Genomic DNA, 14250 nt, shown 5'->3' on the forward strand with positions numbered 1-14250 from the left:
AGTTTCCTGCTCGACTGAAACTATATCCAGATACCAGAGCAATAGAATGCATATTATCTGGGCAGGAATATACTTCACGTTGTGATATCAGTGTTTGTCGAGGTTCACGTGGGCGACTTGTGTATGCGTTCTAATGCTTGGAGGGAAATTTGAACACATATCATGTTGACATGAGGTTATCCATTCCTGAGGATGTAACTCTGTGAAAACACAGAAAAAATCACTGGAAGGTGATGTAGTTTCTTGTAGGACAACAACAGGGGCACAGCAAACATTTTCTTTGGACCACAATGGGGAGCTTAAAATGTGTTGTAGGCTTGTAGCATCGGTGTTAGATGTCAACGAAATTTGGTGGTTCAAGTTGATTGATTTGGATTATCGAAAGTTAAACTGAAGGAAATGCGCAGAAGGTTGCCTGGAGATCTTCCCCTGGGAGATGGAAGTACTCTCACAGTTTTTTTTTTTAAAAAGGTTGTTTGTTTAGACGTTTGGGGTTGATTTACTTGACAAAAACTAGCGATGTTACTGTTGTTTCCGATGAGGTGGATCAGAAAGAATGGATTAAAAATAATTGCTTATTTTGTGTGAATCCATTTGATTGTCTGATAGCATGTATACAATCTTTTTGTTTTATAATTGTATATTTGTGTATATATATTTTTTCTACAGTCATGTTGCAATCCCTGTCAGTATCTTTGAGCATGAACTGACATTATCTTGGAAATCATTCTTGACCAATATAATGAATAATCGGAACAATTGAACAATAAATATTTGTACAAATAATTGTAAAAAAAAGTCGAACTACATAGTTTTCATGATTCAAGCATAACCCAAGCGGGTGTTGACCAAACCGAATTCCCGTGTCACAATGGTTGTAGTTCAATGCAATTATTATCTTTTAAGTCGAATACTCCCACATCGTGACCGCCACCCAAGCCATTCTGATGTTGATTCAAGCAGTCGTCTGTGAAATAGATACAATCCCCTTGAGCTGAGAAACGAGGAACTGGGATCAGGACAGAATGATTTTGACCCACGAACAACATCTGGTTTCCTAAGTCCTCCGCTCTCTCGCACTGGCCGTAAGTCTCATCATCAATCTGATTGAGCTGATAAATTGTGAATCCCTTTGTTCTATAAGTAGAATCGGGTTTTGTCTCTATAAACCTTATAGCGAGTAGCAAACCCGTTGGTGTACCAGCCAAATACATCTTGTCACCTTTGAGGGTCCATGGAGGCGTAACTTGTGTCGCCATAGAAGAAGCAAGATCACACCTTACAACTCCTCCGTATTCATCGACAGCGAAGAAGTTCTTGGAGTGATATCTAATATCCTCATAGAAATTCTTTTCATGCTCAATAACTGTCCATGTCTTGTCCCCCACCTTACACAAAGCGAGTTTCCGAAGCTTACCATATATAGCCATGACAATGCATTCATCATGTCCATTTGCAGGATTGGACGATAAGACCATATATCTGAAAATGAAGAAGTCAGGTGGCTTTTCTTGGGTATTATGTCCTTATAAGATGGTTTTAGGAAGTCATGAAGCATAGGAGAAGCAAAAAGGTTAAGTGTAAGCTCAAGGTTCCTTTGGAAAGGTGGAGGAATGGGAATTGAGGCGGGTGGTGCTCTAGATAGTTCTTAAGATGGGGGATCATCACAGGCTCTTAGAAACTCGTCAAATTCCTCATTTAGTTTGGTTGCATCCACATAATTATAGTATTCATGTGCCTCTTTGAGAAAGTCATCAATCTCGTCCAAGAAGTCAAAATTGTAATCTTTGTCTTCGTCTATAAGAGGGATATCTACTAGTGTGGAGACAAAAGCGTCGGAGTCGGAACTTCCAAAAGAAAGAAATTCACTTTATGGATGTTAGTTTCTTTGGCATTGTTGCAACAACAAATACTAGTTATCAAACTTTTGAAGGGCTCAAACACTGATTGCAAAGTAATACCGGACCGCAGTTCGTCATTACAACATGACATAGGAGGGAGTTGGAGTTCTGCTCTTGTAAGTGGATTGTAAAGAGTGATTACTAACCCGAGTCCAATCCAAAATCGAGTCGGGTTTTGATTTTACAAAACCAAATCTAGACTACGGATTTTACATGTTAGCCCAGGACCAACAAAAGTCGAGTTTTAATCCATTGACGTTCCACCCCAAAATTTATTACTCTACCAAGTCTCGCCCACTCTTCTCTCCTTCTCTCACCAACAGAAAAACTTTCCACCAGACGAATGGGAGGCCACGGTGGTCTAAACATCCTTCCTCAAAAAAGTTGGAACGTATACAATTTCGACAACCGAGAAAAAGTAAAAAAAGACGAAGAAGCCGCCGCAAAAGAAGACCAAATCAAACGTGAACAATCCCGTAAACGCGACACCGAATTCCGTATCCACAAACTCAAACTCGCAAAAGGCTTACAACCTGACACAACAGATTCCGTTTCCATTACAACAGAATCCAATAACAATCACATCAATTTATTCCAAGGTATTAAAGTATTTCCTTTTTTATTAAGTGAGAACAAAGAAGATGATAGTGAGGAGGGGTTTAAAAGGAAGAAATTGAAAAAACAAGAAGAAGGGAAGAAGAAAGAGAAGGTTGTTGTTTCAGCCGAAGATGACAAGTATAGGTTAGGGTATGGTATTGTTGGGAAAGGTGTAAAGGCGCCGTGGTATGTTTCGCTACCGGTTAAAGAGGGGATGGGAGTTGTAGTTTGGATGTGAAGAAAGAGGAGAAGAAGAAGAAGAAGTTGGGGAAGAAGACGTTGGAGGAGTTGAGGGATGAGAGATTGAAGAGAGAGAAAAGAGAGAAGGAGAGGGAACTTGCATTGCTGAGAGAGAGGAATAAAAGGAAAAGATGATTCTAGTTCAAAAGGTTAGAATATTTTCTATTACTGTAATTTGTTATGTAAGGTTTGTAATCTTGTCTTTTATGGGTTTTATAATACATAGTTTTCGTATATGAATTGATTGCATTTGATCGTAGAGTTTATATGAAGTTTCGATTGGTAAGCAATTCACTTTCTGTTCCTTGAGTTGAGGCTAGAAGTAAATGGTTTAATAGTATGCATGTATCAAGTCTTTGAGTATCAATGCGGAATAGAGGATGTCATTAATTTGGAAGCATGGTGGGATGTCGTGGTCCTCCATGTAGTTAGTAGATCTCCAGTCCTCCATGGCCTGTTCTTTTGAGGAGTATTAACTGGTTATTGACTTGCTAGAGATGTAGAATGATTAGATTCTGTAAAGCTATTCAAGTGTAGAGGTTGAAACTTCATGATTCCTTTGTTAGAACTTTGGAACTCATACAAATGGGAGACAAGAGCCACAGCATCAGCACCTCTTCCACCTCCTCCTCCTTCGTATCCCATGGCGATGCGACCAAGAGATCAGCATATTGGACGAGGACTAGAAGAGCTGTTCCAAGGATACCGTGTTCGATACAGCACAGTTGCAAAAATAGCTGAGCTTGGTTTCACTGTGAACACACTCTTAGGTATGACTGATGGTGAGATAGATGAGATGTTGGTTACTAATCTCTCCCAAATCTTTCACTGGGATTTACCTGTTGGTAAGAGATATGGATGGATATTGCTTGAAAGGTAAAATGAAAAAGGCAGTACAGGTGTTTGATTCAATGGTGGAAAGAGGTGTGGAACCTAATGTTGTAAGTTATAATACTTTGATTAATGGTTACTGCAAGATTAGATGAGGCCATGTGACTTTTTAAAGATGTGACTTGCAACGGTTTAAAACCTGACAACTTTACATACAGCATTATAACTGGCCTATGCGAGGTTGGGAGAGTTGTGGATGCACAAAATGTTTTCAGTGCTATGCTAGCTCATGGGCAAAGTCCCGATGTTGTCACACATAGGGCTTTGATACATGGATTGTGTGCTAATGGTTGTGTTGAGAAGCTGTGGAATTGTTCAATTTGATGGATAAGAATGGATTAAAAGCGAATATTCTGGTTGTACATCATCATCAACAAAGGAGATTTTATGTAGCTTATCTAGCAAATATTTGCAGCCCGACACCATAACATACACCACAGTGATCTACGCTTTTTGCAAGAAAAGGATGATACCTGAAACTCAAATTTTGTTCTAAGATATGGATGAAAAGGGTATTGCTCCTGATGATATGACATTCAATATCATATGATTCGAGGACTACTAAAGGAAAATGATATTACTAACTACTAAGGCAGTGCAGTTTACTAAAGAAATGGTTAGGAGGGGCATCTCAGTGAATGCAGAAACTATGTCATTAGTAATGAACTTGCATGTGCTTGCAAAGGGCGATCCAAATTATGAATTTGTGGAGACGCTTCGTGAGTTCTTGCTACTTGACCAAAGCTAAGGTAATGCGGTCTCATAGTGATTCTGTACTACTTTGTCAATTTATGTAGTATGCAGCTAGTTGAATGCATTCATGTTTATATTTGTATTCACTAGAATTTCCTTCGTCTTGTAATATCATTGAGATTTTGTAACTTGAATGTGATTATGAAAGTTAAATTACTGTTTCCAATGTGGACGTGTGTTATTCGTCTTCTACTAATTATGCTTTTGTTGAGACAGTTCTTATATCAGTGTTCTTATTTCTCTTTCTTTTATGCTTTCTAATGATGTAATTTTCATTTTGTAGTCTCTTCTAAAATGTAAGGTCAGTTCTCAACCCGGCCTTGTTTTAAAACACACACACACATCCACCCCCGCTCTCAAAGTTGCCACTATAGTTATTGAAACCATCCCACCGCTATTCAGTTTTATAGTTTGTAAGTTGTAACCCAAAGTAATCTTTTTATATGGAAGATAGTTATTTATCGGAATAGAAATTTATATAAAAGCTTGTTTGATTTTGTTTTGGCAATGTTTGTTTTTGTAAGAAAAGAGTTTATTTGTTTTTCTTTTATTCCCCAAATATCTTAAGTTGAGATTTGAGAAGCATATCTGTCTCATCCATCAAGATTGATAAAAGAGGTAGTGGCTCCTCATTCAGGTATCGTAATCTGTACCAAAACAAACTACCCTCAAACTTTTTTCAATTACCTTGATTATTTTAGCTGTATGTCCTCTCATTTACAGATGAAAAAGCTAAAGTTGATCAAATAGTAGAAGCCACTCTTTCCGGAAATGTGCAAAAAGTCAAAAGTAAGCTTGTGTGAATTAGTATTTTAATGAAGGGATGTTAAGGCTCACGACAAAGTGTTTTATGGTCTTTCTGCGTTTTTGTTTTTTTTTTTTTTTTTTTTTTTTGGTAAGCCTGTTTTAAATGAGATCAATAACTCTTTGATGTTGGCGGGGTTCGAGCCCTAGACCTCTGGTATCATCACCCAAAGGTTTCTACGCTTTTATGTTCATCAGAATTAGGTAAGGAGTTGGACGATGGGAAAGGAATAGCAGAAACACTTGCAGATGTTAAAGATTCATGGGTCAAAGACTTGTTTTTCTTGTTGTTGCAAAAGGAAGAACCAATGTTGGCAAGTACTTGCGCGAGGAGTTGAAACTTAAGACTATTGAGAAGGACAATGAAAGTAATTTTCAATTTTGGAAATTGTAAAACAAACTACTTTCCAGTTATAATATGGAAGCACTTTGAGCTTAGAGCGTCATCAAAACATTTCTAAAACTCATTTCTAATGTGACAGATAGAAATATTTTCGGCAAAAACAGTCTCCAACAGGTTTGTATAATTGTGTCTGTATCGCAGCAATTACTAGAATCAAAACAAAATACGTGAGAACTATAGAAATGGATCAGACTGGATAAGTTTAGCCGTCCCATTTTTAGGAATGAGACAAAAAAGGAAATTATTTTATGTTTTTTTAAAAGGAAACAAAAATGGGACGGGCACAAGTTCTCCCGTCCAGAAAAAAAAAGTTAAAAATTTAGAAAAATGGTACTTTTTGGTTTCTATTTTTACTGATGTGTCGAAATGAAAATGGATATATTGCATTGATAATGCTCTTAGTGAGAACTGACCTGCAAACTATTATGGTCCGGCAATAGAGATAGTGGTTCAATTTTAATGTTTACTACCTCATACTGTAGGTTCACAATGTTGGTTGATATCTAATACCAAAACTGTCCTTGATTCTTAAGGGTTTAGGCAGCTATAATTGTAAATGATATTTTATTTTTGAGCTCTGCTAAAGAAATACAGTCTGGCCACAGTATTCTCTTTTCGATTGAGTAGTTCCTTCCCTCACTTGTATTGTGTCCTTACCCTTTTTAGCATCTTGCTAATGGAGTACGATTGGGGATTGATTTCCTTACCTTTTATATTTTGCATTGACATTAAGAATAAGAGTACGTGGTCATTGTGAAAGAGTGGATTTTTATTGAAGTGTACAGATTTGATTTGTTTTTGTTTTTGTTTTCGTTTTCGTTTTAAAAGTTTCATCTTCCATTGGTATTTGATATTCATTGTGCTTATTTTGTTCACTGTGATATGACATTGTCTATGTGGTGGAATGTAGGCCCTAGTAGTGCTGGACAAGTCTGATGCAGTTGTATTCTCAAACAGGAGTCATTGTTTTGCATGTACTGGAGATGGTGAAAGTGCTTGGTCTGATGCTAAAAGCTTGCATAAGGTTGAGGCCTAACTGGCCGGAGCCGCACTACAGAGCAGGGATTGCATTGAGTCTTCTTGTTCTGAGTATTTGATTCTGTATTTCCCGTTACTGCAGAAGTTCGACGTTGCAGCAGATGCATTCTTAATGGGTTTGAAGCTAAATCCTGAAAACAAAGAGCTCCAAGATGCTTTCGGGTTTAGTTTCCTGACTTCCTCTATTGAATTTCTTTCCTCTTTATCGTTTGCCGGAAGCTTATATGACACTTCCCTGTTCAGTCACAAAATGAAAGTTCATCGTAGGTAGTCTGGAAGAATGATAATTATCGCAATGGAGGGGTTCTTTTTTGTGGTAGCAGGATATTATATGAATTTTGGCTAGTAACTTCTACTTGAAGTGTTCTACTGTATTCACAGTTTTGTGAGAGTTAGCAATTGTAGTCTTGGTTTCAGTGCCTTAGGTATGGTGGCTCCAACATGGTGTGTTCTCTTGAATGCATATTGTGCCCTGGGTGCAGTACTTCTTCAGTTCTTCCATATAACTGGATTTTTGCAGTGTTTGGTACTTTGGTCTTGAATCTGAACAGTTATTTTAGTATCATTTTCTCACAGTAGTTATGTTAACGCTAATTGGTGCTTAAGGCCTCGTGGTTTTTTTGTGTATTTGGATGGTGAGGTGCAAATGTCATTTACTGACCTGCCTGCTTTTGTGCCTTCAACTGGTTTTCTCTTATATGAGGCAACTTCCAAGGGTTTTGTTGGTCGACAGCATGCAGAGGCAGTAGAACTTGGTGCAACCAAAAATTGTAGTTATATGGTACCTACATGTTATGTCTTAAAGTCCATTCCCGAAACCTGTACGCAATGGTGTAACACTTGGATCCACTGACCAGTTTCAATACCACTTCTCTTTAGGGCCTGCTTGATAAAAAATTCCCACTTGCTGGGTGAATACTACTGGCATTGCTAGGGAAATTTGGAGAGAGAAAATATCGGATGTTTTCTCTGGCAAAATTTATCCAAGGGGAAGGTGGATAAGTTTTTCCCGTTGGAAGTGAGAAAATCAGGCGCGTGAGGGAAAATCAGGCAAATGTCAAAAAAGTTTGACAGGTCCTAAATTGCTACCAAGGAGCGGCAAATACCCTTTTAACAGTTTTAAGTGGGAAGTTGCAGCAAATCTCACTAACTCCAGTTAAATATCTAGTTTGGAAGTTGCAGCAAAGTTTGGAAGTTGTGTTTGCATCAACCTTAATAGAGATTTTGGTTGCGATTTGTCACGAAGGCCTAAACGCATCATACTTAATTTGTGAATAAACTAAGTAGCAAACTTCGGTCAATTTGGTGGTAAGACCAAGCACAAGCAATATATAATTATACATTACACAGACTCAAACTCTCAATTTGAGTTACTCCGGAGGAAACTCTCAATTCGAGTTACTCTGGATGTTCGGATCTCGTCGATCTCAACATATAATTGATACTGCATATAATGGAAAGGTGAAAAGCATGGCAGACACTATATGCTACATTGCCACTAGCCCACTGCCCCACTACAAACATTCCAACATTATCTGCCTATGGTTCACATCATCGAACAGTAGTACAAGAGCCTCATATTAATTCTTAAAAGCCCCATTAGCTAAGACGATTGAGTCACAAAAAAAAATGCTTTGACGATTGAGTCACCGTGATTTTTATTAATATTTATAATTTTATTGTATATAAATTGAACATTAAAAAATAAATTAAATGTATCAACATTAATAAAATCAAAACTATTAAAAATAAATAGTCACAAAATTAAATTTAATATTTCCTACTCAAACTTTAAAGACATGTCATAAGTCTTAATAAAACAAAAAAATAACAAAATTGAGTATTATTTTGATTTATTTTTTTAGGTCAAAATCCGCGTCCTGGCCATATTGACCGCGTCCAATTTAGTTGACTGCGTATTGACCATGTTGACCGCATCCGACGCGCGTCCATGCCCATCCATGTCCACACGGACACCACCTATTTGTAGGTGCGTCCATGCTTTAGAGAGAGGGAGAGATTGAGAGTGCATGTTAAGGGAGAGGGAGAGGGATGAAGAGAAAAAATGAGGAATGAGGATAGACAGACTAAAACCAACCAAATGACTTTGAGTCCTGTTACTGCCCGACCCCCGATTTGTGTTGGGCAGACCCTGAGTTGGGCCGAGTTGAGCTGGAGTTTGCCCATTGTGTTGGGCACAACCTGAAACTGACAATCACCCTTCGTCTCCAATAAACTCAAAACTCAAGAACACCTAAGCTTAAACGACCCGGCTAGGTCATTTGTTGTGCACACTAAACGGTCTGGTCACACCGTCTGAATTGAGTCCAAAATGATGTGTCCATGTCGTTTGGGATTTGGACTTAGAAAAAAACTAACCGGTGTGGTCACACCGTTTGGACTAAGTCCTAAACGACTTAGCCACACCGGTCAAGAGGCCAAAAAACAGAACTTCATATTTTTTCAAAGTTCAAGTCCCAAACGATATGCCAAGTCTCAAACGGTGTGCCCAAGTCGTTTGAGACTTAGTCCAAATAGTGTGACCACATCGGTAAGTTTTTTTCTAAGTCCAAATCTCAAACGACATGTACATATCGTTTTGGAATCAGTCCAGATGGTGTAACCAGACTGTTTGGTGTGCACAACAAACGACCTAGCCGGGTCGTTTAAGCCTAGGGTGTTCAAATTACTTTTGGAGCCAATGACACATTTATAATAATTGTTTTTGTTTTTAGGGTCTGCCGAATACAATATAGAGTCCAACAGTAACGAATACCATGACTTTTTTTTGTCATAAGAGCATTTGCAATGCAGGTGATAGAGAGGGGGTAGTGATAATTATCACCTACTTGGGTCCAAAACTGGCAGGCAATGCAGGGGGTGATAATGAAGGTGATAATTATCCAAGTTCAAAACGAGGTGAAACCAACCACCGAAGAAATTTGTTAACCGGACGGGATGTTGGATTCCGTCTGGATTACAAAACTCACCAGACGGAATCCAACATCCCGTCCGGAGTCCTAACGGCTACCAACGGTCAAAAAGTCAGAACGGTCAAAAAACGGTCAAAATAAAAAACTTTGGTATATATACAACATTTGTTTCATTTCAACTCACACTTCCAACAATCATATATCATATTTCTTCTTCTTTAAAATTCAGTTCTTAAAAAAACCAAATATCAAATGGCATCAACTCAAGCATCTCAAGCAAGTGGTAGCACTCAAGCAAAAGCGAGAGCTCACTTTAGCATGTCCGATGATCAAGCTCTATGTCTTGCTTGGATAAAAATTAGTGAAGACTCTATTGTTGGTGCTTTCCAAAATGCAAAAGGATTTTGGAATCGTAACAAACGAAGTTCAATCAAGCAATGGGTCGGATAGGTCTCCCGATTCAATTAGCGGAAGGTGGAAATATATTTCAAAAAATGATGAACAAATTTGTTGCAATTGTGAATGCGTGGAGGCTCGACATGCAAGTGGTACAACAATACAAAGCCGGGTAATTACAACGTTGTCAATTTGGAATTTATTGATTATCTTAGTCTTAGTCTAATTATTTCCGCCTTCGCCTAATTATCTTAGTGTATTTATTATTTCCATTTTAGTCTTAGTCTAATTATTATCTTAGTCTAATTATTATTGCAGTTTAATTATCTTAGTCCTAGTGATTATTTTAGTCTAATTACCACCATTTTTTTTTTTTTAGTTGTCCGAGGCAAGGATGACGCATACCAACTACAAGAAAAATCGGCTTTTTCACTTGATCATTGTTACGTTATACTCAAGGATAATCCAAAGTGGAGTAACGTTTTTGAGGCAAGGTCAAGCCGCCCACAAAGGGAAAAGGTCGAAAAATGATGGTGAAGATTCAACTTCTAATTCACCAAGTGTTGGTGGAGTTGAATTGGAGGGTTCTCAAGAAATAGAGCGCCCAAAAGAAATGGAGCGCCCCTCTTGGATCGAAGAAAGCCAAGTCCAAAAGGAACCAAGAAAAATCATTTGGTATGTTGGAGGGTTACTTTTACGTTTAGAGGATACATTTGCACAGGATGCAAATGAAACACAAAAAAATGCTTAGAACTTAGGGAAAGGGAACTTGCATATGGTCAAAGAACCTGGATGGCAAGAGAAGAAAAAAAATCGGATTCAAGCAGAAAAAAAAATCAGGTTCAATTGGAAAAAAATCGGCTTCAAAAGATGCAATATGAAGCTAAGATTTTAGCGACCGATACAAGTGTCCTCCATCCCGATACCGCTTTTATAATCGAGCAACAACAAGCTGAAATACGTGCTGAATGGGGAAGGGCTAGAGGTGGTTCTAGCTCTAACTAAGCTTATGTATTTTAATTATCTAGTATTTTATTTTAATTAAAGCACTATGTATTTTAATTAATGCACTATGTATTTTAATTTCAATGTCTTTTTAATTAATGCACTATGTATTTTAATTTCATTGTATTTTTAATTAATGAACTATGTATTTTTATCTAACTGTTTTTTTTAATTAATGCACTATGTATGTTCTGTCCAATATAATTATTTTCATAGAAATACAATTACCAATCAAATTAAAATACATTGTAATATAGTTCATTAAAATACAACTGATTAAATACGTTGGAACTACATAGGAAATACATTAGGAAATACATAGGAAATACGTTGGAACTTAATAGTTCACGTTAGGAAATACATAGGAAATACATAGGAAATACGTTGGAACTTAATAGTTCACGTTAGGAAATACATAGGAAATACATTTTCATTTCCATTTTAATTTTCGCCTCCTTCTCCCTCATCTGGATCCGACCAATTTGGATCATAAATTGGTACCGGATCTGCTGTTTCTTCAATGCCAGTCCAATTAAAAACATGTTCAACTAAGTCCTTTTGAAGATTAGTATGTGTAACTTCATTTCTGATCTTATTTCTTGCTTCAATCATCTGATAGACAAAATGAAAACCATCATCTTCCTGAAAGAGCGCAGGTATTGTTTCTTTCCTCTGACCTTTCCAATTCCAAACTCCACTTTCACGTTCATTCTCAACAATCATATTATGCATTATAATGCATGCCTTCATTATATCTCCAAGAACAACAACACTATGACAACGCTGTAAGCCTTAACAATATGTCATCGTGCCTGCAAAACTCCAAACGTCCTTTCAACATCCTTTCTTGCAGCTTCTTGACGTTGAGTAAAGATCTTTTCATGCTTATTTCTTGGATAACGAATGGCTTGAACAAATGTGCCCCATTTTGGGTAAATACCATCAGCAAGATAATATCCCATATCATAGTCATTACCATTCACATTAAATGCAACAGCGAGAGCCTCACACCTTTGCTCTAATGATTCAAAACATGAGAACGATGAAGCCGTTAACGTCACGTCATTACGCGAACCCGGTAGCGGAAGAAGCAATGCCGGATCCAACAATGTTTAATGCAAGAACGGCTTCAAGTATCAAAGTTGGTTCCTTCTTGTACCCTACATGTGTTAAACCCATCCACTTGGGCAATTCTTCCACACCCAAAGGCATACGGTCCGATTGATCCAAGCATTCCCTGAAAACCCTTGCTTTGCATTTTCAGCTAATATCCTAGCGTTGTTCCGCCTCATTTGGTCGATCTCTCAAGTACTCTTCCTCAAACGCCCGTGATAATTGCCTTGCACCAACGCTTCATAGATACATTTGTCGTGGAATCTCCAATTTGTAAATACTCATCCGTTGAATCGAAGAAGAAACCAGGTTGCTAATTGTGCAAAGCTAGTCCCTTTTGTAACCCGGAAATTGCTTGCCGAATCCAATCCATCCACCTTGTCTTTAAAGTAATCGCCGAATGATGCAACAAGATGCAACATATACATAAAAAGCTCTCTTTGTCATCCCAGACCTTCGCCTAAACTTATGAGGAGGCCACCTACAAGGTGTTGTGAAGTAATCCCTCATTATCTTTTGTTTCTTGAAATCACCACCATCTCTAAACGGTGTACTCGGCCTCATCCGATCCACCGTTTGTATGTATCCACATCTTCAATTTCAATGGCTGCTTGAGTCATTAATGCCCCAAATAGTGGATAATAACTGCAACCTCCTCCTCCTCCTTCGGCCTCATCATATCATTATGCTCATCTCTTACTCTTTTTCCATGTAGTCATCTTCGGCGTAAGTACTAAGATCTAACGGGTGAAACCGTAGAAGACTAACTATTACTACTAGATCCTCCCCATAACCTTTGGTTATATGTAATTCTTTTCTTCTCTAGACATTTTTCCTATTTTTAGCTTGGTTGTGGGGAAGAAGATGGCTATGTTGTTTGTTTGATATAAAAGATAGAAGAGTAAAACGAAATATGAAAGGTAAGGTCACATATGATAAGGTCACATGTGATACTTTGATTTTGGTCCACTTACCAATTGACAACACATTTTATTAGATTTTTGTTCACTCTCCAAGTGACAACACATTGTATCCAAATGTCTATCCATGTACCCTCAATAATTCCAAATGGGCCACCATCCATAATTGCATTGTTTGGAATAGTAAAATGTGCAGGGAGGAGGGCTTAAAAACCAGACGGGATGTTACATTCCGTCTCGGTCTAAAAAACCAGACGGGATGTTACATTCCGTCTCGGTATCCCCATACACTATTCCTGTCAGAACCTGTCAGAACCAAACCACCTGCAAAATGAGTGATATTCCAAACTAAAAATTTGTTGTTTCAACAATGACAGGAAATGAGTGAAACAAATGTGAAACGAGCGAAACGAATGTTCCATTTTTGGAAACATACGAACTTATAAGTTTTTAATTTTTTTTGGCCATAACCTCATTTGTTTTATTGACATATTCATATAAAAAACCTGCTAATATACTTTGAAAATAATAAAGAAGACAAACAACAATCATGAACAACACCCAAGTCTAACACGTAAAACTCGGTAAAAAACTAACTTATAATTTCTTAAAAAATTGGACATAACCTCCTTTGTTTAATGACATATTCATATCCAAAACTCATCAAAGAAAAACCCGCTAATCAAAAAATTCATTACAAACAACAATCCCAAACGCCATAAGACAAGTAATGGCGCGCGGTTATTACAAACTACAAAAAATATCTCCATCGGAGACCTCCTCCCCTAACGAGAAGGATCGAAGAGCTCTCCCCCTACGCCGTTGTCGCCTCTGCGGTTGAGCTTGAGCTTGAGGTACTCCACTTCCAAAGATTCTCCAACTCTTGCACACGCCTCGAAGCTCCAAAGTTCGATTACGTTCTTCTTGTAAGTACTCAAACCGCTGACGGTAGAGGACTCCATGAAGGACTCACACGATGGCATAAGTGAGAGAGTCAGTAGTTAAGGAGCTCGACCTTACTTCATCCCGTTTAACAAAACAAATGCAAGTTAGGGGTTATAGTGAATACTAATAATAACAAATCATAAATAAATTCAAATCATACTAACCTCGCTAACCGCCGAATCAGATCGACAAATCTGCTACCATCTGCGGCATCTACCGGGTGGAATAGGTATTCTCATATCTTGCCCCCGGAGAAGTAATCATGCTCCAATGCCAAAGGTCATCATCATCAAATATCCGTGGAGTTGCGC

General features: G+C 37.9%; 1 protein-coding gene and 1 pseudogene across 2 annotated transcripts; one reads left to right on the forward strand and one right to left on the reverse strand.

The window, feature by feature from the left end:
* Window positions 1–866: 866 nt before the first annotated feature.
* LOC147513590 (putative F-box protein At5g55150) lies at window positions 867–1478 on the reverse strand. The gene has a single exon (XM_086598932.1). It carries the CDS (start codon window positions 1476–1478, stop codon window positions 867–869), a length of 612 nt encoding a protein of 203 aa, XP_086455058.1.
* A 651-nt stretch (window positions 1479–2129) lies between these two features.
* LOC147513591 (uncharacterized) lies at window positions 2130–4550 on the forward strand (annotated as a pseudogene). The gene is made up of 2 exons (XR_015215545.1): window positions 2130–2887; window positions 3305–4550. The product of XR_015215545.1 is annotated as an uncharacterized LOC147513591 (transcript).
* The last annotated feature ends 9700 nt before the right edge of the window (window positions 4551–14250 follow it).

The sequence above is a fragment of the Coptis chinensis genome, chromosome 3 (genome assembly GCF_015680905.1).
Source record: "Coptis chinensis isolate HL-2020 chromosome 3, ASM1568090v1, whole genome shotgun sequence".
In the NCBI taxonomy this organism is placed as follows: Eukaryota; Viridiplantae; Streptophyta; class Magnoliopsida; order Ranunculales; family Ranunculaceae; genus Coptis; species Coptis chinensis.

Excerpts from the sequence above, each read along its gene's own strand:
- LOC147513590 (XM_086598932.1), bottom strand. The coding sequence starts at position 1,478 with ATGGTCTTATCGTCCAATCCTGCAAATGGACATGATGAATGCATTGTC.